Source organism: Trachemys scripta, chromosome 23, assembly GCF_013100865.1.
Source record: "Trachemys scripta elegans isolate TJP31775 chromosome 23, CAS_Tse_1.0, whole genome shotgun sequence".
Taxonomy (NCBI): domain Eukaryota; kingdom Metazoa; phylum Chordata; order Testudines; family Emydidae; genus Trachemys; species Trachemys scripta.
In genome coordinates this window covers 38,540-63,271 of record NC_048320.1, presented here as the reverse complement: position 1 = coordinate 63,271, position 24,732 = coordinate 38,540, and the positions used below count along the sequence as shown (strand labels likewise).

At 49.4% G+C, this 24,732-nt stretch overlaps 2 protein-coding genes across 2 annotated transcripts in view; one reads left to right on the top strand and one right to left on the bottom strand.

Moving 5' to 3' along the window:
• The window catches only part of LOC117869349 (zinc finger protein 558-like), a 10,071-nt gene extending 9,644 nt beyond the window's left edge, over positions 1-427 (bottom strand). Inside the window, exon 1 of the mRNA XM_034756134.1 lies at positions 331-427. The gene's annotated coding sequence lies outside the window, so the exon portion shown is untranslated. The remainder of the gene's footprint in view (positions 1-330) is intronic.
• Positions 428-590: 163 nt separating this feature from the next.
• LOC117869347 (zinc finger protein 251-like) overlaps positions 591-24,732 on the top strand; it is a 30,617-nt gene continuing 6,475 nt past the window's right edge. Inside the window, exons 1-2 of the mRNA XM_034756131.1 lie at positions 591-822; positions 20,873-20,955. Of these exons, the coding sequence (XP_034612022.1) occupies positions 674-822; positions 20,873-20,955 (232 nt within the window). The 5' untranslated portion in view covers positions 591-673. The remainder of the gene's footprint in view (positions 823-20,872; positions 20,956-24,732) is intronic.

Sequence of the window (24,732 nt, the reverse complement as noted above, 5' to 3'; positions counted from 1 at the left end):
CCCCCCCAACTCCGCCCCCCCCGGCCCCAGTCTCTGCCCCCCCCATCCCATCCCGGCGGTGCCGGGGGCAGATGCTGCTGCAGCTCCCCTGGGGCCGAGGCAGCTCCGCGGCTTCTCCCAGGTTCCCCGGGGCAGACCGGCCCCAGCGCCCCCCGGCCGGGGTCTCTCACTCCCCGGGGGCGGGGCCCAGCTGCAGAAAGCCCCCGGCCGGGCCTCCCCGCGCAGAGCGGCACCTGCGCAGCCCGGGCCCCAGATCACACGGAGGCGACAGCAGCAGCTTTGTTCTCCCGCCCCCGGGACTCGCCCGAAGCAAGCGCAATTCCAGCTTACCTGAGCTGGGAAGGGCGGAAGCACCCCCCTCTCCTCCCGGAGCACTCTGGGAGATGTAGTTCCTGACTCTGAAAGGACCGGAAGTGACGTTAGAAAGGGAGGCGGAGGACAGGTGCTGAAACCCTCCCTTACCTGGGCTGGAGAGGGCGGAAGTGTCCCCCGGGACAGGCTGGGAGCTGTAGTTCCTGCTCTTGCCGGGAGCGGAAGTGACGTTGAGCGGCGGGGGGGGGGGCGAGCCGGGCTGCGAACGCGTGCTGGGTGCTGCGGCTCTGCTTGGCTCGTGCGGGGCCGTTGGAGCCTCTCCCGGGCCCAGAGAAGAGTTTTGTGTCTCGCGGCTCTGGGCATGCGCAGATCGGGGGAGTTCCGCATGCGCAGAGGCAGCGCTCACCCTGCGGGGCGGGGCTGGGCTGGGCTGAGCAGGAGGGTCTGTGCCGGGGAGATCCATGAACCCCCCGGGCCCGGCCCGCCCCGCCCCGGAGCTGCAGCCTCCAGGTACCGGAGCGAGCGCCGGGGCGGGCGGTGACTCGGCCCCAGTGTCCGGGGGGGGGACCCGGCATCTCGCAGCGCCGGGATCTGCGCCCGGGGGGGCTCGGAGCCGCTGTCCCCGCAGGAGCCCAACGCCCCCGGCCCGGCCAGGCCCTGCTTTGCCGCCCCGGGGGGAGGGGACCAGCCCCACTGGGGTCCCTGCGTGGGGCCGGGCGGGGGACCTGGGAAAGGGGCGGATGGAACATGTCTCCGCAGCCCGGACATGGGGGGGGGGGGGGGGGGAAGGGCCGGTGCCCCCCGGGGAGCGGGGAGAGAAAGGGGGGGACTGAGATCCCCTGGGATTTACTGCCGCCCCCCACCCTCCCCCCGCCCCCCCCCCTTTCTCTCTAGAGACCCCCGCCCCCCCCCCGGGGTCCCCCCCCCCCCCGCTTTCCCTCTAATCCCTGAGCAGGTCTCTGTTCCCCTCCCCCGATCGTGCCCCTTTTCCCCTCCACTTCGCCAGTGGCCAGTTCAAATCCTAGGTTTAGGGTGTTTCCCCCATTTTTACCTGCAGTGATTTGTCCTTGTTTAGGTGGGAAATCGTTCCCCTGAGTGATGTCTGAACTGGGAAGAGGGTTAATGGGCAGAGGCAGGGAGAGCCCTGAGACAGGGACACCGCTGGGTTGGGCTGGGGGGGGGGAGGGGACTCTCTCTGCTGGCAACAGGGCATGGAAAGGCCAGGAAGGGAAGGGAGGAGCAAGTGTCCCCCATGGAGACAGCCCAGCTCCAGGTTTCCCAGTCCAGCTATTTCCCCTCCCCCACCCTGCCCATCCCAGCAACCCCCCAAGACATCACCTGCTAGTCACATTTCCAGACCCCACAGCCAGTGACTTTCTGACTCCAGCCCCACTCCTTTCCCCTGTGAAAGCGACATCACCCAGGGCTCCCTCCTGGCCATGTGAATGTGAGGCAGGAAGAATCCATCTCATTCTGTTGTTGATTGAATATTGCTGTATAATCCCCTCAAACTCCCCCTCTTTTCTCTTGATCTGTTGAATGGTGACATAAAATCTCCCCCAATGTTGGTTTTTTTCTCTTATATTGCCAAATATTTAGTATGCGCCCCATTTTCTCCTCAGTTCTGAGCTACTGATATCAAATTCTTGAAAATCTTCCTGCTTTTCTCTGCAGGCGTCTGACTGAGATCAGGGCTCTTATCGTACTGAGCGTGACTCAGGCCTTGCCTGAGATCAGGTCCCCCAGTGTGCCAGGCACTGCACAAACCCTGACTGAGTCTGGGGCACTCGTTGTGCCAAGACCTGCACAGATGCCTACTGAGAGCAGGGAAGTTGTTGTACAGGGCTCTGAACAGACACTGACCAAGATCAGGGTCCCCATTGTGACAGGTGCTGAACAAACGCCAAGGGTATCTCTACCCTGCCATGAAGAACCCACAACTGGCCCATGCCAGGTGATTCAGGCTCACAAGGCTCTACACAAAGGGGCTGTTTAATTGCAGTGTTGATGTCTGGGTTAGGGCTGGAGCTAGGCTGAAGGACCCTGTGAGGTGAGAGGGTGCCAGATCTTGCGCTGCAGCCCAAACCGGAACATCGATACCACAATTAAACGGCCCCACAGCCTGAACCCTGTGAGCCCAAGTCAGCAGGCACAGACCAGCCACTGGTGTCGAACTGCAGTGTAGACATGCCCACAGTGACAGAGAGTCCTTGCCACAAAACACTCAAAGGCTAAATAGGCAAATGGTGGGAGGCAACTCTCCATTTTATAGATGGGGAAACTGAAGCTCAAAGAGCTGAAGTAATTTGCTCAAGTTTGCATGGAGAATTTGGGGCAAAACTGGAAACTGAACCCAGATTGTTTCAATTCTCGCCTCTCCCCTTAACTCCAAGCCCAGCTTGTGTGTGTACAGCGTTCTTTTGATCTGTGTTTGCATTGCATTGGCTTCCAAGGGAGGTTGTAGAATTTCCTTCATTGCAGGTCTTTAAGATCAGGTTAGAGGTACACCAGTCTGGGAATGTCTAGGGATACTTGGTCCTGCCTCAGCACAGGAGGCTTAAGTAGATGACCTCTCAAGATCCTGTCCATGCCTACATTGAAATAATTCTGTTTTGTGCTGTGTCCTGTTCTATGCTGAGCTGTTTTGCATGGTGCCATTTGGAACTGTGATTGCACCATGTTTTGTTGCAGTTTTATGGTGCGTTGTTTTGCCTCTGTGTGTTTGATGCCTGTGTTGTATTGGTTTGAGTTGAGCTCTTTTTCATTGTGTAATATTGTCCTAGGGTGTATTAGTTAGCATTGTGTTGTTTTCTTTTCCTTTGTATCGTCATTTTATGCTTTGGTGGGTTGTTATTGTTTTTTCTGAATTGCCTGACATTATGTTGTGGTGGGTTTTATTCTGTATGTTGTATTTTATATGTATATATTTCATAGCATCATAGAAATGTAGTGCTGGACAGGACCTCAAGATGTCATCAAGTCCAGCTCTCTCTAGAGGCAGGACCAAGTATATGTAGATTATCTCCGACAGAGGTTTGTCCTACCTGTTCTTGATAACTTCCAGGGAAAGAGACTGCACAGCCAAGCTTGTAAGACTATTCCAGAGTTGAACTACCTTAGCTCTGGTGACACCCACACAGATTTGAGTGGTGAGCAGCTCTGGAGAGAGAAGAGACCCCAGTGAGTGGGCAGCTGGGTAAAGAGACTAAATTTGGGAGGAGAAATATTGACGTGTTCAAGGTCACCCAGGCTGTCCGTGACAGAGCTAGAAATAGATCCCAGTTCTAGGGCCACCGTACTGCTGTTTTCGGTACTCAAGGTCTCTGCCTCACTGGTGTTTTAAGCACTGGTGCAAACCCTTAGGGTATGTCTACACTACGAGAGTAGTTCGATTTTACTTAAATCGAATTTGTGGAACCGATATTACAAAGTCGAACGTGTGTATCCACACTAAGGACAGTAATTCGACTTTGTGAGTCCACACTAACGGGGCAAGCATCGACATTGGAAGCGGTGCACTGTGGGCAGCTATCCCACAGTTCCTGCAGTCCCCGCTGCCCATTGGAATTCTGGGTCGAGCCCCCAATGCCTGCTGGGGCAGAAAAGTGTGTCGAGGGTAGTTTTGGGTAACTGTCGTCATCCAACCGTCACTCCCGCCCTCCCTCCCTGAAGGCGCTGGCGGGAAATCAGTTTGCGCACTTTTCTGGTGAGTGACAGCGCGGACGCCACGGCACTGTGAGCATGGAGCCCGCTGCGACCATCGCTGCAGTTATGGCCGTTGTCAACACCTCGCACCTTATCATCCACCTTTTCTAGAGGCAGATGCTGAGAAATCGGGCGAGGAGGCAACGGCAGCGCGGTGAGGACATTAAGTCTGAGAGGGGCACAGACCTCTCACAAAGCACGGGACCCCTCGCCGTGAACATCATGGTGGCAATGGGCCATGTTGATGCTGTGGAACGGCAATTCTGGGCCCGGGAAACAAGCACAGACTGGTGGGACCACATAGTGCTGCAGGTCTGGGATGAATCACAGTGGCTGCGAAACTTTTGGATGCGGAAGGGAACTTTCCTGGAACTTTGTGAGTTGCTGTCCCCTGCTCTGAAGCGCAAGGACACCTGGATGCGAGTAGCCCTGACTGTCCAGAAGCGAGTGGCCATAGCCCTCTGGAAGCTTGCAACGCCAGACAGCTACCGGTCAGTCGCGAACCACTTTGGCGTGGGCAAATCTACCGTGGGGGTTGCTGTGATGCAAGTAGCCAATGCAATCGTTGAGCTACTGCTGTGAAAGGTAATGACCCTTGGAAGAGTGCAGGTCATCATAGATGGCTTCGCCGCGATGGGATTCCCAAACTGCGGTGGGGCTATAGATGGAACTCACATCCCTATCCTGGGACCGGACCACCAGGCCAGCTAGTACATTAACCGAAAGGGCTACTTTTCAATGGTGCATCCAGGAGGCTTTGAAAGCTAGGTTCCTCAGTGAGCAGGGTAACCTGTGACTATTAAGTTTGTTTCAAGAGAAGCTGAACCTGCCCCGTTTCTTTACCCAGTTAATGTTGACTATCCTCTCCAGTTTCATACCCTGTTCCCCGCCTTCCAACACACGTTTAAAAATAAAATAAATGGAACTTTGTTAATGAACACTGTTTTCTTTATTACTTTTCAGGACTCTGTGTGTGGGGGCTATGTGACTTTGTGGCGGGGGAGGACGGTTACAGATCCCCTGCTGCGTGGCTCTGTGATCCAGGCTAAGGACCGCTGCATAAGATCTCTAACCGCCCTCCCCCACCACAAAGTCACATAGCCTCCCCCCACACACACACAGAACATGAAAACCACCTCTCAGACTGACCAGGGTGCCTAGTGACTGCAATGTGTGTGTGACCTGCTGAACCTGCCCCCGTGTCTGTACCCTGGTAAAGGTGACTGTCCTCTCCAATTACCAACCTCCTTCCCCCCCCTTTAAATACTCTCCTCTAAAAGAACATGACGGAAACAGTAATGAACAGAAACGTATTTATTAGCAACTACACAGTTAGGGGATGACACTGGGACGGGGCCTTGGGTGAGGTGCTTTTGGAGTGAAGGAAAGGACTTATCAAAACTTTGGGAATGAGAGCTGTCTGGTACTTGAGCAGTCTGCAGGGGTGGAGTGACCGTTTTCACGGCCCCTGCCGCCCCTCCTTCTTGGGACTTTGGGTGAGGGGGGTATGGGACTTTGTGGCGGGGGAGGGCGGTTAGAGAGAGACTGCAGCGGGGCTCTGTCCTCCTGCCTCCGGTCCTGCAGAACATCCACAAGGCACCGGAGTGTGTCCGTTTGCTCCCTCATTAGTCCAAGCAGCGTTTGAGTCGCCTGCTGGTCTTCCTGCCACCACCTCTCCTCCCATTTGCTGTGTGCTCGCTGGTATTGCGATATGTTCTCCCTCCACTGGGTCTGCTGGGCCGCCTCGGCTCAGGAGCAGCCCATAAGTTCTGAGAACATGTCGTCCCGTGTCCTTTTCTTTCTCCGCCTAATCTGCGCCGGCCTCTGGGAGGGGGATGCCGGGGTAGGTTGGGAGACAGTCACAGCTATGGGATGGGAAAAAGGGAGTGAATTCCTCACAAAGATAAATTTTTGTGAACAATGAACATAGTCTTTCTCTGTGAACAAGACCATGCACAGCACCTATCACATGCGCACTCAAGACAAGGTCGAATTTTCGGCCTTCGCATTCAGTGCCTTGGGTCTTGCAGTGGAGATCAGACAAGCAGGGCAGGACAGCGGAATTCGGGTAGCAGGCTGACATGGTAAGCCGTAGAAGTGCCCTCCTTTCACGTTCAAAGCAATGCTCCTAGCGTTGGCCAGTTCCTACTTCCGGCAAGCATGAACTCTGCCCCTGTCGCACCCCCTCGTGGCTGTCCCCGGGAAAGATCCCTGTATGCTGCCCCTCTCCCGTCTCCACCGCATGGCTGTAAACCGCCAGTTACAGTTATGCAAAGGAGCAGGCAAGCAGTCCCAATACTAACATTCCCCTAATTCAAAGCAGGTCACCATGAGCGACATCACTCTGCTGAGGATTTCTGAAACAGAGAAAGACCGCATGCAGCGTGAAAGCCAGCAAAAACTAGGGCCATATGCCGCCATGCTCTGCAAGGCAATGATCCCAGAGTACTTGATGACAGCCTGGCGCGGAAAAGTTTCCTACCATGGAGGACACAATAAGGCCGCTGTCCCCAGGAACCTCATGCAAAGGCTTTCCAGTTACCTCCAGGACAGCTTCGTGGACATGTCCCATGAGGATTTCAGCTCTATCCCCGGACATGTAGACCGTATTTTCCGGTAGCTGCACTGGCAAGGACTAAAAATTAGAGTGCCTAGGGCAAAGTAATCATGATAAACCGGACATTGTTAGATTCTTTTGCAGTAGTTGCACTGCCAAGGACTAAAACGTTAAGCGCCTAGGGCAAACTAATCATGAAAACCCCATTGTTAATGTTCCTGTTCTGTTCAAAATAAATGTTTACATGTTTAACACACTTACCGACTGATCCTTCCCCTGATTCAGGGTCCGGGTTAACGTGTGGGGAGGGTTGGTAGGGGATCTCTGTGAGGGTGATGAAGAGATCCTGGCTGTTGGGGAAATCCGCGTTGTAAGCGCTGTCAACTGCCTCGTCCTTCTCATCTCCTTCCTCATCTTCCCCGTCTGCTAACGTCTCCGAGGAAGCGGCCGTCGACAATATCCCATCTTCAGAGTCCACGGTCAGTGGTGGGGTAGTGGTGGCGGCCGCACCTAGAATGGAATGCAGTGCCTCGTAGAAACGGCATGTCTGGGGCTGGGATCCGGAGTGTCCATTTGACTCTTTGGTCTTCTGGTACCCTTGTCTCAGCTCCTTGATTTTCACGCGGCACTGCATTGCATCCCGGCTGTATCCTCTCTCTGTCATGGCTTTTGAGATCTTCTCATAGATCTTCGCATTCCGTTTCTTGGAGCACAGCTCCGAAAGCACGGGCTCATCGCCCCACACAGCGATCAGATCCAAGACTTCATGATCAGTCCATGCTGGGGCCCTCTTTCTATTCTGAGATTGCATGGTCACCTCTGCTGGAGAGCTCTGCATCATTGCCAGTGCTGCTGAGCTCGCCACGATGTCCAAACTGGAAATGAGATTCAAACTGGCCAGACAGGAAAAGGAATTCAAATTTTCCCGGGGCTTTTCCTGTGTGGCTGGTCAGAGCATCCGAGCTCGGACTGCTGTCCAGAGCATCAACAGAGTGGTGCACTGTGGGATAGCTCCTGGAGCTATTAGCGTCGAATTCCATCCACACCTACCCTAATTCAACATGGCCATGTCAAATTTAGCGCTACTCCCCTCGTCGGGGAGGAGTACAGAAATCGAATTTAAGAGACCTCTATGTCGAACTAAATCGCTTCGTTGTGTGGACGGGTGCAGGGTTAATTCGATTTAACACTGCGAAATTCGACACAACCTCCTAGTGTAGACCAGGCCTTTGTATAGACAGAATTTACGCTAGTGCACTCTGATTGGCACTGGTGCACCGTGTCCCAGTTTGAAGGCTTGCGGGGGATAGGGGAGTACGACAGTGACCTCACTGAGTCCTGGGGCTGGCTGAACAGTGCAGCTGGTAACGGAGGGGCAGCAGTGAATGCTGGAGGTATGAGCACAGCCCCACAGGACTGGACACTGACTTCTCCTGACCCAGGGGACTGCAGCTGAGCTGCCCTGCCAAGACAGCCTGTGCATCCATGGAAAACCCACCTCTTCCTGCAGCCTAATACAATGGGGTCTGGGGACCTTTCCAAGCTGCGGGTGACGGGGCTCTGGTGTTACCTGGGTCTGTTCCTGGCTCTGTCACTGACCTGCTTGGTGGCCTTGGGGAAGTCACAGCCCCTCTCTTTTCCTCCTACCCATTGTCTACTTGGATTGTGATTTCTTTGGGGGACGGACTGTCTCTCTCTCTGTGCAGTGCCCAGCACAATGGGGGTGCTGATTTCAGTCAGGTTCTCTGCCATGCACAGCACAATGGGGCTCTGATCCCCATTAGTGTCTGTGCAACACAAAGCACTGTTTATAGACTCACAGACTATAAGGGCAGAAGTACTAACCCTTTCTTGTGTCTACTGGAAATACCTCGCCCGATGCATCCTAGGACTGCATTAACCTATTTCACAGCCACATCACATTGGCAGCTCATAATTATCCTGTGATCAACCAATACACCCAGGTCTTTCTCCTCCTCTGTCACTTCCAACTGATAAGTCCCCAGCTCATTGCAAAAATTCTTGTAGTTAGTCCCTAAGCGCATAATTTTGCAATATTAATTTTCATCCCATTTCTATTACTACAGCTTTCAAGGTCATGCAGTTCTTCTGGTATGATTTTCTTGACCTCCTCCATATTGGCAATCCCTCCCAGCTTTGTGCCACACTCCCACTTTTTGTGCCAAGGTCACTAATAAAAATGTTGAATAAGATTGGTCCCAAGACTGATCTCTGAGGAACTCCACTAGTAATCTCCCTCCAGCCTGACAACTCACCGTTCAATATGACCCCCTTGTAGACTTCCCTTTAACCAATTCTTCGTTGACCTTTCAGTTCTCATATTAATCTCATATTAATCTCCAATTTAACGAATAGTTTCCCATGCGGAACTGTATCAAATGCCTTACTGACATCCAGATCAGGTTTCTCTGGCACAATTTACCTTTTGTAACAGCATGTTTTATTTATTTATAGTGCTGAAGGCTGGAAGGAACTGTTAGCAATAGACTGAGAATGGCCATGTGGAGGTGGGGGAAGGGATGGCAAACAGTGTGGAGGTGGGGAGGGGATGCGATGTTGGAGGTGTATCTGGGATTTTGGTTTGTAGGAGTCCATGTCTCTGCTCCCTGTGGCCGTGGTGCATTCCTTACCAAAGCAGCATGTCAGCAGAGCAGATGCACACACCATAGCTCCATCTGGAACACGCAACATTCACTGCCAAACGGGATGGGCGATTTTTCAGTGGCCCAGCTTGATATGCCTGGCTGGGCTGGGTTCAGTTGAACTGGGGTCTGGGGCTCTGATAGTTTGCGATGTTCCGTTTTGCATAGTCAGTTCTTTCCCTTTATTGTTTTATCCCCACCTATGCCTGATGTCACTCTCTTCTTAACTTGCTTTGGTTATTTCAGTTCCAGTTTTTAAATGGGATCTGAGAATTGCAAAGCTGAATGAAAGATAAAACAAACAGAACCATTTGAATTTTGGCACATAGCTGATGGAACTATACCTAGTGATGGTCTGTTGTAATTACCTGGTTACCTAGAGCATTTTCTGGTGGGGTGGATAAAGCAATGTCAAAGAGCCAAAAGCGCTTTTTATGGCAAAAGGGCATTTCAGGTGTTTGCTCTCTAGGGAGCATGCCACCGGCCAGGGCTTGCAGTCTTTCAGGAGTGGTGCACTGGATTGTATGTAGGAATCTTAAAATTAAAGTTTAAGACTACTGCTTCACAATATCCACTGAAATCTTCCAAACAATTATACAAATAGACCCTAATGCTATTAAAACAACATGGTGTTAATATTGATTCAAAAGTGAAATTAAAATTGAGATAAATGCATGAGAAATGAACTGACACCTAATTACCATTTCTTAATGCCTACAATTTTGATACTCGCTCACACCATCTTTTTTTTAAAAGTGATGCACACCACACAGTCAAGTTAATTAATGAAACACACCAATTATTGACTGCTTTGTGTTGCATAAGCATCTGATTAAGCACCTAATTAAAACTGTACCACTGTAAGTGGAAATGCATCAACCCAGCTTAGCTCCAAGGTGTTTAGATTTGAATGAAAAGTTTCTAAATTAAATGGTTAAGGGGGAAAATACACTGAAGTGCACCTACCCAGTTCTGTTGACTTCTCCCAACCCCCCCCCATGAGTTCTGGCCTGTTGGTCTACTCAGCTCCGAGTCCCACGAGAGAGCTGTGCCCTTTCCCAGCCTAACCCATTTCTACTGCAATTCTTAACCCCCCTCCTCAAGGCGGGGGGGCTGGTGCTGCAGCCCCTAAGGTACCTGCGTTAATCACTGTCTCTCGTACTGGGGCTATTTACATTTCAGGGAACGATTTTCAGAATTACAGACTCTGGGAGGTGGGAGAGAGGAGAGGCTGAGAGGGAGTTTGTGTCCCACATTCTGTAGGGCCATGTTCAACTCTGGTAGCCTCCATGTCACCTCATCCTCCACCCTCCCCCATGTATCTCTGATCATGTGTCAGAGTGTAGTCTTCTGATCATAATGCCACTGGCCTCAGCAGAGCTCCCAGACAGGAGCTACATCATGATGAGGTTACGGTACTGAGAGTTAAATACATGACAGGGAGGGTGTAATTATCCTGAAATGAAGCATTACAGTCCAGGAAGTGAAAGAATTAAAGTACTTCATACTTAAAGTTACACTTGAAAGGATTGGATTGTTATTAATACATTGCTGTAATGTTGATTTCACTGTACACACACACAGATGAAAAAATATTTTATAGGTAATATACAGAAATGCTTCTGGAGAAAGTCGAGTGTGATTTAAGGATATTTACACGATATATTTTTGCGTGTGATATTGACAATTTGTGTTTGAACCGTTATATGATTTGGCTTTTGGAATCTCAACATTTACTGTTATTAAATAATTGTTGTCTGATGACCCCCATGACTTCCCACAGCTCTGAACATTGAAATTATAAACATTGAAAAAAGGGCTTAAAAATAAATATAGATATCATCTATTGAAATTAAAAGAAAGAAATAGACAAAATGAATTTTGTCAAACCCACTTAACAGCAATCACAATATGCTGGGAGATGGAAATTCACAGCTCAGGCACCAACCTTAATTCTGCCCTGTAGTGACACCACACAATTGCCATATGGCTACGAATTAGGCATTTTAGTGTATAAAGTTCCAGCTTAGATCATACCGATTTGTAAAGACACATGAGATCTCTCCCTCAGGATATCACCTTCACGAGGTTTTTTTTTTTTTTTTTAAATTGGTAATTCCCAGAAGTCAATAGCTAAATAACATTCTATCAGTTATGAAGTGGCCATTTCATATTTCTGGGGAGTGTCTATAATTTTGCACTAGGGGCCAGGTCCTTGGAGAGATGGAAACTTGGTTTCATTTTAACTTCTCCATGCTCAGCAGCTTCTGGAATTTGGTTCAAAGTATTTACATGTTTCTCTGGCCTGTTCTTAAAAGTGCTGCTATAGAAAGTGGGGAAGGGCAGGAACTGACTGAAGGCTCAATAGCTGAGTCCCTTAGATATTTATAGCTCATCGGAAGACGGACGGGGAGTGATGGGTGTCTGGGGATTTAATAATAAACACAGAAATATCATTGTTCTTAGTGAATTTTCATCTTCTAATTCCCATAACCCAAGAATTATCCCTGGCTGCCCCCAGCAGTCTGGGGAGGGAGTACTAGTAAACTTCTGTGGCCAGTGTGGAACCTAAGGCACAAGGATCATTCAGTGGCTGGCTCAAAGTCACCTAGAGTGAAATTCACTTCACTGGATAAATCCCTAGTTGCTGAGCTCTGCTGAGGGATGGGGAGGTGAATTCCATTCCCTATTCTTGAGCAGGGACCCCCCACACACACAATCCTCACCCCGATCTCAGACACTATATCCCAACCTTCCCCTGCAGTGACAGACCCACTGCTGCCAGAGCCATCTGCCATGGGACCTGGAGAGGACAGAGGCCCAGCTCCAGAACTACTACCCGTGCCCACAGTCCCCATGTTGTGCTGGAGTTGCCCTGACTTTCCACTCTGCAGATAGGTCCAGCTGTACCCAGCCCATGCACCCACTACACACAAACTTTCTCACAACACACATCTCAGGATCGGGAAAGACCATCTGGCTGCAGTCTCTCTTTGCTGCTGTGAGAGGAATGGGGTGGTCCCTCATATAGCACACAAACATACCCAGGGGCAGAAGGGAAATGTAGTTTCTTCCAGGGGATTGAAAATGTTTGATTTAGAGTCCTGAGCTCTGTCTTCCTGTTTGTCTCCTTCTGCCACTTTCAGATCTCTTGGAGAGACAAGGTAGGTGAGTTAATTTCTTTTAGAACCAATTAAAAATACTTCTCTTTAATATCTTGGGACCAACATGGCTACAACAACTCTTTTCCCTTTGTACCCCCTCCCCCTCTCATCTCCCCCTCAACTGAGACTGTCCCATGTGATGGGAAAATAAGGGTTCAGTCCTGTCACTGGATTAGGTCTTGCCAGCACTGATGAGAGCGAAAGGCTGTGTACATTGATGACAACAGCAGCTCTGGGACTCTGAGACATAGGGAGAAGAGATGGGAGTGAGCAGGTTATGTTTGTGCTGGGTATGAGTTACTCGTGTGGGAATTCTGTGCCACTGCGTACGCACAGAATTCACGTCCAGCGCAGAATTTCTTTTTTTTGCATGAAGAAAATACATTCTGCCTGAGAAGTGCTGCAGTTCTGTCTTTCACCCACCCTGTTGCACCAGAACAGCCAACAGCCAGTTGGGTTGATCTTGGTGGGAAATTGTTGCTCTGAGCTATACCCCAAATAGGAAGAGAGTTAGTGGGTGCAACTTGGGAGAGTCCTGAGACACGGCTGCCTCTGGGGGTGGGGAGAGGATGGTCATTCTCTACTCACAAGAGGGTGTGAAAGGGGCACAGGAGGAGCAAGTGTCTCCTGTGGAGCCTGCCCAGCCCCAGGTTACCCAGTGCCAACTGCTTCTGCCCCCACCATACCCCAAACCTCTTCACCCCCTCTAACCATCAGTTGCCAGTCTTCCCTCGCTGCTACAGCTTTCTGACTGGCAGAGAACCTCTAAGCCAGTAGTGTGTCAGGGCTCAACCCTCTGGCTGAGGCCTCCAGGCATTTTCTTCCTCTCTTGGGGTACCATGCCACAGGGGCCCCACAAATCTACATTGCTTAGGCTCTGGCTTCAGCCCCGGGTGGTGGGGCTCAGGGGCCTGGACTTCAGCCCCATGCGCTGGGACTTCAGCTTTCTGCCCTGGGCCTCAGTGAGTCTAATGCCGGCCTTGTTTGGTGGCCCCCCTGAAACCTGCTAGTGGCCCCCAGCGGGCCCATGACCCCTGGTTGAGAATCCTGCCTTACACCAGGAATCACAGCAATGTTCAGGTTATTGCCAGTCATAGAATCATAGAATATCAGGGTTGGAAGAAACCTCAGGAGGTCATCTTGTCCACCCCCCTGCTCAAAGCAGGACCAATCCTCAACTCAATCATCCCGGCCAGGGCTTTGTCAAGCCTGACCGTGTCCCAACAGACCAGTCACTTACTTAGGTCAATTGAATCTTAGATCTCACAACAAAGACAATACTTGTAGCCAGTCCTGTAATAACCTGTATTAAGACTTATTTAAAAGGAAATGAGAGTTGTTTACAAAGTTAAAGCAGGTAATCATATAGATGCAGACAAGTTACAGTCTTAACTTTCAAAAGGTAATACAAGCTTCTGTAATAAGCAAGCTCTATATCTTCCTTAGGACTAACCCAGGCTAATCAGCTGGGGATCTCTTGCTTATGCCTAGAAACTTTGCCCCCCAGAGTCCAAGCAACATACAGATAATCAGTTCCTTCTGTATGGGTTTTTTTTTTTATCCCCTTCCTGCCATGTGCTCTGAACTGCAAACTCAGCTAATGAGAAGTCAAGAGCACAAGGACAGTCTTGTCTTCTTTAACATCCCATAATAGTCTATCTGGTGTTGATGGACCTTTCCTGCCAGACAGGGTGTAATGCATTATGTTGCCAATCTGCACTTCACCTAGGTAAAGTCTCTCTCCTTTCTGGTGATTTACATAGCCACAGAGGCTTACAATGCAACTAGTCAGATATTAACCCAGGCAGCAACTCACGAGCATTCAATGAAGTCGAAACACATTCTTATAATCCTAATACCTGTTTTAACAATACTAAGGGTATGTCTACACTACGAAATTAGGTCGAATTTATAGAAGCCGGTTTTATAGAAATCGGTTGTATACAGCCGATTGTGTGTGTCCCCACATAAAATGCTCTAAGTGCATGAAGTCGGCGGACTGCGTTCACAGTACCGAGGCTAGCGTCGACTTCCGGAGCGTTGCACTGTGGGTAGCTATCCCACAGTTCCCGCAGTCTCCACCGCCCATTGGAATTCTGGGTTGAGATCCCAATGCCTGAATGATGCAAAACAGTGTCGCAGGGGGTTCTGGGTACCTGTCGTCAGGCACCTCCCCCTCCGTCAGAGCAACGGCAGACAATCGATTCGCGCCTTTTTACCTGGGTTATCTGTGCAGACAACATACCATGCCAAGCATGGAGCCTGCTCAGCTCACCGTCACCATATGTCATCTGGGTGCAGGCAGACGTGGTACTGCATTGCTACACAGCAGCAGCTAATTGCCTTTTGGCAGTGGACGGTGCAGTATGACTGGTAGCCTTCATCGACAATCTGGGTGCTGGCAGCCGTGGGGCTGCATTGCACGCAGCAGCAGCCCCTTGCCTTTGGGTAGAAGATGGTATATTATGATTGATATCTGTCATCGTTGTATTGCAGTGGTTGTCAATCATGGGCACCTGGGCAGTCTCGACGATGATGGCTATCAGTTGTAGTATGCTATTTTCTGCCAAGCGCCCAGTATTTTCTGCCAAGCACCCAGAAGATGCCAAGGGTTATCAGTCATGCTGCACCGTTGTCTGCCAGCTTAAGATGTACAAAATAGATTTGTTCTGTATTCATTTGCTTCCCCCTCCCTCCGTGAAATCAACGGCCTGCTAAACCCAGGGTTTTGAGTTCAGTCTTTGGGGGGGCCATTCTGTGTGACAGTTGTTTGTGTTTCTCCCTGATGCATAGCCACCTTTGTTGATTTTAATTCCCTGTACCTGTACGCCATGTCATCGCTCGCCCCTCCCTCCCTCCGTCATATACTAGTTTCGCGCCTTTTTTCAGCCCAGACGCCATAGCACTGGGATCATGGAGCCCGCTCAGATCACCGTAGCAATTATGAGCACTATGAACACCACGTGCATTGTCCTGGAGTATTTGCAGAGCCAGGACATGCCAAAGCAAAACCAGGACCAGCCGAGGAGGCGATTGCAGCGCGGCGACAAGAGTGATGAGGAAATTGACATGGACATAGACCTCTCACAAGGCACAGGCCCCAGCAATGTGGAAATCATGGTGTTACTGGGGCAGGTTCATGCCGTGGAACGCCGATTCTGGGCCCGGGAAACAAGCACAGACTGGTGGGACCGCATCGTGTTGCAGGTCTGGGACGATTCCCAGTGGCTGCGAAACTTTCACATGCGTAAGGGCACTTTCATGGAACTTTGTGACTTGCTTTCCCCTGCCCTGAATCACCAGAATACCAGGATGAGAGCAGCCCTCACAGTTGAGAAGCAAGTGGCGATAGCCCTGTGGAAGCTTGCAACGCCAGATAGCTACCGGTCAGTCGGGAATCAATTTGGAGTGGGCAAATCTACTGTGGGGGCTGCTGTGATCCAAGTTGCCAGGGCAATCAGACCTGGTGATATCAAGGGTAGTGACTCTGGGAAACGTGCAGGCCATAGTGGATGGCTTTGCTGCAATGGGATTCCCTAACTGTGGTGGGGCAATAGACGGAACCCATATCCCTATCTTGGCACCGGAGCACCAAGCCACCGAGTACATAAACCGCAAGGGGTACTTTTCAATGCTGCTGCAAGCCCTGGTGGATCACAAGGGACGTTTCACCAACATCAACGTGGGATGGCCGGGGAAGGTACATGATGCTCGCGTCTTCAGGCACTCTGGTCTGTTTCGAAAGCTGGAGGAAGGGACTTTCTTCCCGGACCAGAAAATAACCGTTGGGGATGTTGAAATGCCTATAGTTATCCTTGGGGACCCAGTCTACCCCTTAATGCCATGGCTCATGAAGCCATACACAGGCAGCCTGGACAGTAGTCAGGACCTGTTCAACTACAGGCTGAGCAAGTGCCGAATGGTGGTGGAATGTGCATTTGAACGTTTAAAAGTGCGCTGGCGCAGCTTACTGACTCGCTCAGAACTCAGCGAAAAGAATATCCCTATTGTTATTGCTGCGTGCTGTGCACTCCACAATATCTGTGAGAGTAGGGGGGAGACGTTTATGGCGGGGTGGGAGGTTGAGGCACATCGCCTGGCCGCTGATTACGTGCAGCCAGACACCAGGGCGGTTAGAAGAGTACAGCAGGGTGCGGTGCGCATCAGAGAAGCTTTGAAAACGAGTTTTGTGACTGGCCAGGCTACAGTGTGAAACTTGTTTGTTTCTCCTTGATGAATCCTCCGCCCCCCTCCCACCCCCACCCCACCCGGTTCACTCTACTTCCCTGTAAACCAACCACCCCGCCCTCCCCTCCCCCTTCAAGCACCGCTTGCAGAGGCAATGAAGTCATTGTTCCTTCACATTCATGCATTCTTTATTAATTCATCACACAACTAGGGGGATAATTGCCAAGGTAGCCCGAGAGGGGTGGGGGAAGAGGGAAGGAAAAGAACACACTGCAGTTTAAAACTTTAACTCTTATTGAAGGCCAGCCTTCTGATGCTCGGGCAATCATCTGGGGTGGTGTGACTGGGTGGCCGGATGCCCCCCCACCGTGTTCTTGGGCATCTGGGTGAGGAGGCTATGGAACTTGGGGAGGAGGGCTGTTGGTTACACAGGGGCTGTAGCGACGGTCTCTGCTCCTGCTGCCTTTCATGCAGCTCAACCATACGCTGGAGCATATCAGTTTGATGCTCCAGCAGCCAGATCATCGACTCTTGCCTTCTGTCTGCAAGCTGATGCCACCTATCATCTTCAGCCTGCCACTTGCTCTGTTCATCCCGCGATTCAGCCCGCCACCTCTCCTCTCGTTCATACTGTGCTTTTCTGTAGTCTGACATTGACTGCCTCCACGCATTCTGCTGTGTTCTTTCAGCGTGGGAGGACATCTGGAGCTCCATGAACATGTCATCCCGAGTCCGCCGTTTTCTCCTTCTGATCTTCACTAGCCTCTGTGAAGGAGAAACATATGCAGCTGGTGGAGGAGAAGGGAGAGTTGGTTAAAAAAGATACATTTTAGAGAACAATGGGTACACTCTTTCACGTTAAATTTTGCTGTTCACATTACACAGCACATGTGCTTTCATTACAAGGTTGCATTTTTCCTCTTATATTGAGGGTCTGCCGGTTTGGTGTGAGAGATCACTCATGCAGTGCCAGGCAACAGATTTCGGCTTGCAGGCAGCCATGGTAAGCCATAGTCTTTTGGCTTTTTTAACCTTCTTAACATGTGGGAATGGTTTCAAACAGTAGCACCCTCATTTCCCATACCAAGCACCGGTTGGGTTGGCCATTTAAAATGGGTTTACAATGTAAAAGGAGGGGCTGCGGTTTCCGGGTTAACATGCAGCACAAACCCAACTAACCCCCCTCCCCCCCACTCCCAATTATCGGGGATGATCACTTCACCCCTCCCCCCCCACCGTGTGGCTAACAGCGGGGAACATTTCTGTTCAGCCGAGCAGGAAGGGGCACCTCTGAATGTCCCATTAATAAAATCGCCCCATTTCAACCAGGTGACCGTGAATGATATCACTCTCCTGAGGATAACAAAGAGCGATAAGGAATGGATGTTGTCTGCATGCCAGCAAACACCGGGACCATACGCTGCCATGCTTTGTTATGCAATGATTCCAGACTACGTGCTACTGGCCTGGCGTGGTAAAGTGTCCTACCATGGCGGACGGGATAAGGCAGCCCTCCCCAGAAACCTTTTGCAAAGGCTTTGGGAGTACATGAAGGAGAGTTTTCTGGAGATTTCCCTGGAGGATTTACGCTCCATCCCCATACACGTTAACAGACTTTTCCAGTAGCTGTACTGGCCGCGATTGCCAGGGCAAATTAATCATTAATCATTAAACACGCTTGCTTTTAAACCATGTGTAATATTTACAAAGGTACACTCACCAGAGGTCCCCTGTGTGCCCTCAGGGTCTGGGAGCACGCCTTGGGTGAGTTCGGGGGTTACTGGCTCCAGGTCCAGGGTGATAAACATATCCTGACTGTTGGGGAAACCGGTTTCTCCGCTTCCTTGCTGCGGTGAGCTATCTACATTATCTTCATCCTCATCTTCCTCGTACCCTGAACCCACTTCCCTGTGTGTTTCTCCAGTGATGGAGTCATAGCACACGGTTGGGGTAGTGGTGGCTGCACCCCCTAGCATGGCATGCAGCTCCGCGTAGAAGCGGCATGTTTGCGGCTCTGCCCTGAACCTTCTGTTTGCCTCTCTGGCTTTGTGGTAGGCTTGCCTTAGCTCCTTAATTTTCACGCGGCACTGCTGTGCGTCCCTGTTATGTCCTCTGTCCTTCATGGCCTTGGAGATCTTTTCTAATATTTTGCCATTTCATTTACTGCTACAGAGTTCAGCTAGCACTGATTCATCTCACCATATGGCGATCAGATCCCGTACCTCCTGTTCGGTCCATGATGGAGCTCTTTTGTGATCCTGGGACTCCATCAAGGTTACGTGTGCTGATGAGCTCTGCGTGGTCACCTGTGCTCTCCACGCTGGGCAAACAGAAAATGAAATTCAAATGTTCGCGGGGCATTTCCTGTCTACCTGGTCAGTGCATCTGAGTTGAGAGTGCTGTCCAGAGCGGTCACAATGAAGCACTGTGGGATAGCTCCCGGAGGCCAATAACATCAAATTCCACCCACACTACCCCAATTCCGACGCGCTAAGGCCGATTTTATCGCTAATCCCCTCGTCGGAGGTGGAGTAAACAAACCGGTTTAAAGGGCGCTTTAAGTCGAAAGAAAGGGCTTCGTCGTGTGAACGTGTCCAGGCTTAATTCAATTTAACGCTGCTAAAGTCGACCTAAACTCGTAGTGTAGACCAGGCCTAACACAGGTGAGTCAGATTGATTCCAGCTATGTGTTTGTCCATGTTCAATTAAGACATGGGAGCTTTTGTAAGAGTGTCACAGGCAGGATGTGCAGGTATGGTGTCTCTAGCCTCTGTTTTCCAGAAGCTGGGAATGGGTGACTGGCTGGATCACTTGATGGTTACCTGTTCTGTTTTTCCCTCTGAAGCACCTGGCATTGGCCACTGAGCTAGATGGACCATTGGTCTGATGGAGTGGGCAGCTCTTATGTTCACAGGCTCTATGAGGCATATCTACTCATTTGGACTCTCTGGGGAACCACAGAAAGAAACAAGGTGTGCTGAGGCAAGAAGGCCCAGTCTCAGAGCCCCTGGGGTCATGCTTGTCAAAACCTAAAACTAGTTCCAGCCCTTGAAAGGGGGCATTGCCAGGACAGACTGTATAAAGGCTGGAGCATCAAACCACTTTGTAAACCAAGACAGCTGCCTTGGGGACAATGACAGGGAGAATCCCCAAAGTGACTCCTTTGATTCTTCTCTTCTCTCACCTTTGGTTCATAGAATCATAGAACTGGAAGGGACCTCGAGAGGTCATCTAGTCCAGTCCCCTGTATTCAAGGTAGGACTAAATATTATCTAGACCATCCCTGAGAGGTGTTTCTCCAGCCTGCTCTTAAAAATCCCCAATGATGGAGATTCCACAACCTCCCTAGGCAATTTATTCCAGTGCTTAACCACTCTGACAGGAAGTTTTTTTTCCTAATCTCCATCCTAAAACGCCCTTGCTGTAATTTAAGTCCATTGCTTCTTGTCCTATCCTCAGAGGTTAAGAAGAACAATTTTTCTCTGGCATCTTTGTAACAACCTTTTATGTACTTGAAAACTGTGATCATGTCCCCTCTGAGTTTTCCCCAGACTAAACAAACCCAATTTTTTCAATCTTCCCTCCTAGGTCATGTTTTCTAGACCTTTAATCATTTTTGTTGCTCTTCTCTGGACTTTCTCCAATTTGTCCACATCTTTCCTGAAGTGTGGCATCCACAACTGGACACAGTACTCTAGTTGTGGCCTAATCAGTGTGAAGTAGAGCAAAATAATTACTTCTCGTGTCTTGCTTACAGTACTCCTGCTAATATATCCCAGAATGATGTTTCTTTTTTTTTTTTTGCAACAGCGTTACACTGTTGACTCATATTTAGATTGTGATCCACTATGACTCCCAGATCCCTTTCCGCAGTACTCCTTCCTAGGCACTCATTTCCCATTCTGTATATGTGCAACTGATTGTTCCTTCCTAAGCGGTGTACTTCACATTTGTCCTTATTGAATTTCATCCTATTTACTTCAGACCATTTCTCCAGTTTGTCCAGATCATTTTGAATTTTAATCCTATCCTCCAAAGCACTTGCAACCCCTCCCAGCTTGGTATCGTCCGCAAACTTTAAAAGTGTTACTGGGAGGGTATTACCATTTCTCAGAGAGTTACACCCTGGTGGGATGGGGCTAGGACTGTACTGGAATAAGGGTGGCACAATGTGCAGAACCTAGAATGTCCATTAGCAGGAAAAAATCCTGGGGGGAATCAGCTTGTGGAATGTACAAAAGCCCCGTCTGAATTCTCTCACATTGCCCTTCTCATCCTGTCAGGCTACAAAATAACGTCCACGTTTTGCTCCAGATCATCCCATCCTCCCAGGGGGAAGGAAATGGCTGCAATGGAGCTGGCTCAGGTAAGAGATTATCAGAGAGCTGGTGCTGGGCTCTGCTTGGAGGGAGAGGAGCAGTAAAGGCATAGGAAGGTGGTAGTTGCTACAGGTGGTGGGAGGCAGGAAATAACAGGATGTGACAAGCCCACTGAGACTTGTGTAATTTAGGGTGTGATGGGTTGTCACCCCTGGAGTGCAATCAGGGGGGCTTCTGGGAACCGCTGTCCCCTCTAACCCTCACGCTGGGCTGGCCCTTCTCACACTGCTTTGCTGGAGATTCAGCCAGCCTCTCCAGGCCCTGTTATCTCCCAACACGACAGCAAGTGGCTCCATACACCCAACTAAGCTACCTAAGTGCTTTACCTAAGCCATTCAAGAACAGATAGAAGATAACAGCAGATTTCCCAGCCCCTTAACCTTGCACACCTGCTGTAGTATAAATCCAGAATTATATCATCTTATAGTGCACAGGGATCTCTATAATGTAAGCTTATTAATATATTTCACCTTCCCCTTGATATGGGACAGAGATGCACAACAAGCTTCTGCTAACCAAGCTCAGATTTTCCCCAGACACTTCACTCAAAATACTTAACACTAATTAAGATAAAGCATAAAACAAGTTTATTAACTGCAGAAAGACAGATTTAAGTGATTATTGTTAGAAGAAAAAAGGAGCAGGTTGGCCCAGAGGCGGATATGAGTACAGGCTTCTTTATTGCGATACTTGTTCCCCTTGACCCAATTGTCGAGTAAGCACTGGATTAGTTACATCACACTCCTTTTATCTAAGTTAGTATGTACATGCGTACATCCATTGCAACACCCCCAAAACCCTTATTAAGTAATAGAAACACCCATACTGTTAGTATACCCACCCCTATCTATTATTCGCAGGATTACGCATGTCATACAGATAGTTTTACCTTGAAAATACAGTTCTGTGCATGAATGTGTTGCTACAAATTTCCCTAATCAGCAGTTCTCAGGGGAGAGAGAGAGAAAGGGGCCATAAGCCAGGGCTTGTATATGTAGCTGGGAAAGGAAAGGAGGGGGAGATAACATTTCTTTTACTTTCTTTCACACAAAGTACATTCATTCCGACAACTACATTTCTCATGCAGCTGCATCCTTATCAATTCTTACAAGCAACAGGGAAAGGAAAAGTATGGCAACTTATTTATTAAGCAAAGAATTACTGCCTGCTTATTCCTTTTTCCCCTAATGCCATGTCAGCACATTAGCAGCTTCCCAGGTCTTTTACTTAACCCTAACATATCCCAACAATTATAAATTATAGCACACAGATCAAAGTAGATTACTTAGAATAACCAAAAACTCAAAGTAAGCCTAACATACTAGATGGATAGAATTTGAATTAGCAATTTCTCGCCCTGACTGAAGATACAAACAGTCCACCAAGTTTCCATACACAAGCCAGAAATCCCTTTACCCTGGGACCAGCACTTTCCACAGTTCAGTCTTTGTTCCTCGTGTTTCCAGGAGTTCTCTTGTGTGGGGAATGAGGCCAAGAGATGATGTCACACCCCACCTTATGTAGCTTTTCCATATGGGGGGAACCCCTTGTTCCAAACTCAATTCCCAGTCCAGTTTGTGGAAAAATACAGGTACCAAAATGGAGTTCAGTGTTATGTGGTCTGGTCACATGACCTAACATGCACTGCTGAGTCATAGTAGCCCTGATTCATAGGCTGGCTGAATCATTCACGGGAAGGCTAAGCTCTTCCATGGTCCATTGTCTTTGTTGATGAGCCATCAGCACTGTCTGGCTTCTTTATTGTTGTACCTGAAAGGCTCGTTGTGGGTGTTACCCAGAGTAAACACATTTGAAATACAGATACATAAGTCAGTATTCATAATTTCAGATACAAACATGATCTATGCACACAAATAGGATAATCCTATTCAGCAAATCATAACTTTTCCAATGACCCCGCACATGATGCATCTTGCACAGAATGCATCATAATTATGACCTAATCCTATTATAATCATACCACTATACTGAATATGAGGTGCAGTGTCAGATAGGGCCTAATTTCAAGGCACAGGAGTTGGGAATGGAATTTCCCCTCTTTGTGGAACAGGAAATAGCCCTCCAACACGGGCTGGGAAAACTTCCCAGACTCTCAGTGCTGGAGCCTAAATCTATTGACACTTCATTAGTTACCACCACTCCCAATCTTTGTGGCAACTGCAAACTTTATCAGTGATGATTTTATCTTCTCTTCTAGGTCATTGATAAGAATGTTAAATACCACAGGGCCAAGATCCAATCCTTGTGGGAACCCGCTAGAAATAAATCCACTCGACCACGGTTCCCCAGTTACAATCACAGTTTTTAATCTATTTAATGTATGCTGTGTTTATTTTGTATCATTCTAGTTTTTTAGTCAAAATATTGTGCTGAACCAAGTCATATGCCTTACAGAAGTCTAGGTATATTACATCAATAATATTAGCTGCAACCAAACTTTTGATCTCATCCAATAAGGATATCCAGTTAGTTTGATAGGATCTATTTTCTGTAAACCTTTGTTGATGGGTATTAATTATATTACCCTCCTTTAATTCTTTATTAATAAATCCAGTATTGGCTGCTCCATTATCTTGTCCAGTATCTATGTCAGACTGACACTCTTGTATTTAGCTGGGTCATCTCTTTTACACTTTTAAAATATTGGCACAGCATTAGCTTTATTCCAGTCTTCTGGAATTTCCCCAGTTTTCCAAGTTTTAATTAAAATCAACATTAACAGTCCACCACGCTTCTCCACCAGGTCTTTTAAACCTCTTGTATACAAGTTATCTGGACCTGCTGATTTAAACATGTCTAACTTTAATAGCTGCTGTTTAACGTCCTTGTGAGTTCTTGTTGGAATGAAAAGAGTGTCGTCGTCAACATCTTATGATATGAGTATAACATCTGTTTTTCTCCAAATCCAGGAAAGAAATATTTATTGAACACTTTTACCTCTTCTGCATTATTTTTTATAATTCTGCCATTTCCATCTAGTAATTTACCACTACCATTGTTAGGATTAATTTTGTACTTAATATACTTTTAAAAAGTTCCTTCTTATTGTCATTGATTGATCATTGATTTCTGATAGCCAGTTTTCTACAATTCTGACCTTCTCACTTATATTCTTTCCTATGGACTTCCCCTTTCTTCCATATATTTTATTTGGAGTGTGTTGGGATTCCTACCAGGGAGCCATCAGCAGGGTCCAGAGACAGCCCCATCTCCTATATCAGGGGTCTCAAACTCAAATGACCATGAGGGCCACATGAGGACTAGTACATTGGCCCGAGGGCCGCATTACTGACACCTCCCCCCCTTGCCGCCCTCAGCCCCGCCCCTACTCCACCCCTTCCATGAGGCCCCACCCCTGCCCTGCCTCTTCCCACCCCTTCCCTGCCCCCATTCCAACCCCTTCCCCAAAATCCCCACCCCCTCCCTGCCCCCAGGGGGTGCAGGAGGGGTGTGGGGTGTGGTGGGGGCTCAGGGCAGGGAGTTGGGGTGGGGGGTGCAGGAGGGGTGAGGGGTACAGCAAGGGTGCAGGGTGCAGCAGGGGGCTCAGGGCAGTGGGTTGGGGTGCAAGAGGAGTGCGGGGTGCAGCGGGGGTTCAGGGCAGGGGGTCAGGGTGCAGGGTATGGCGGGGGTCGGGGTGCGGCATGGGGCTCAGGGCAGTGGGTTGGGATGCAGGAGGGGTGAGGCAGGGGGTCGGGGTGCAGGGTAGGGCAGGGGGTCGGGGTGCAGGGGGCTCAGGGCAGGGG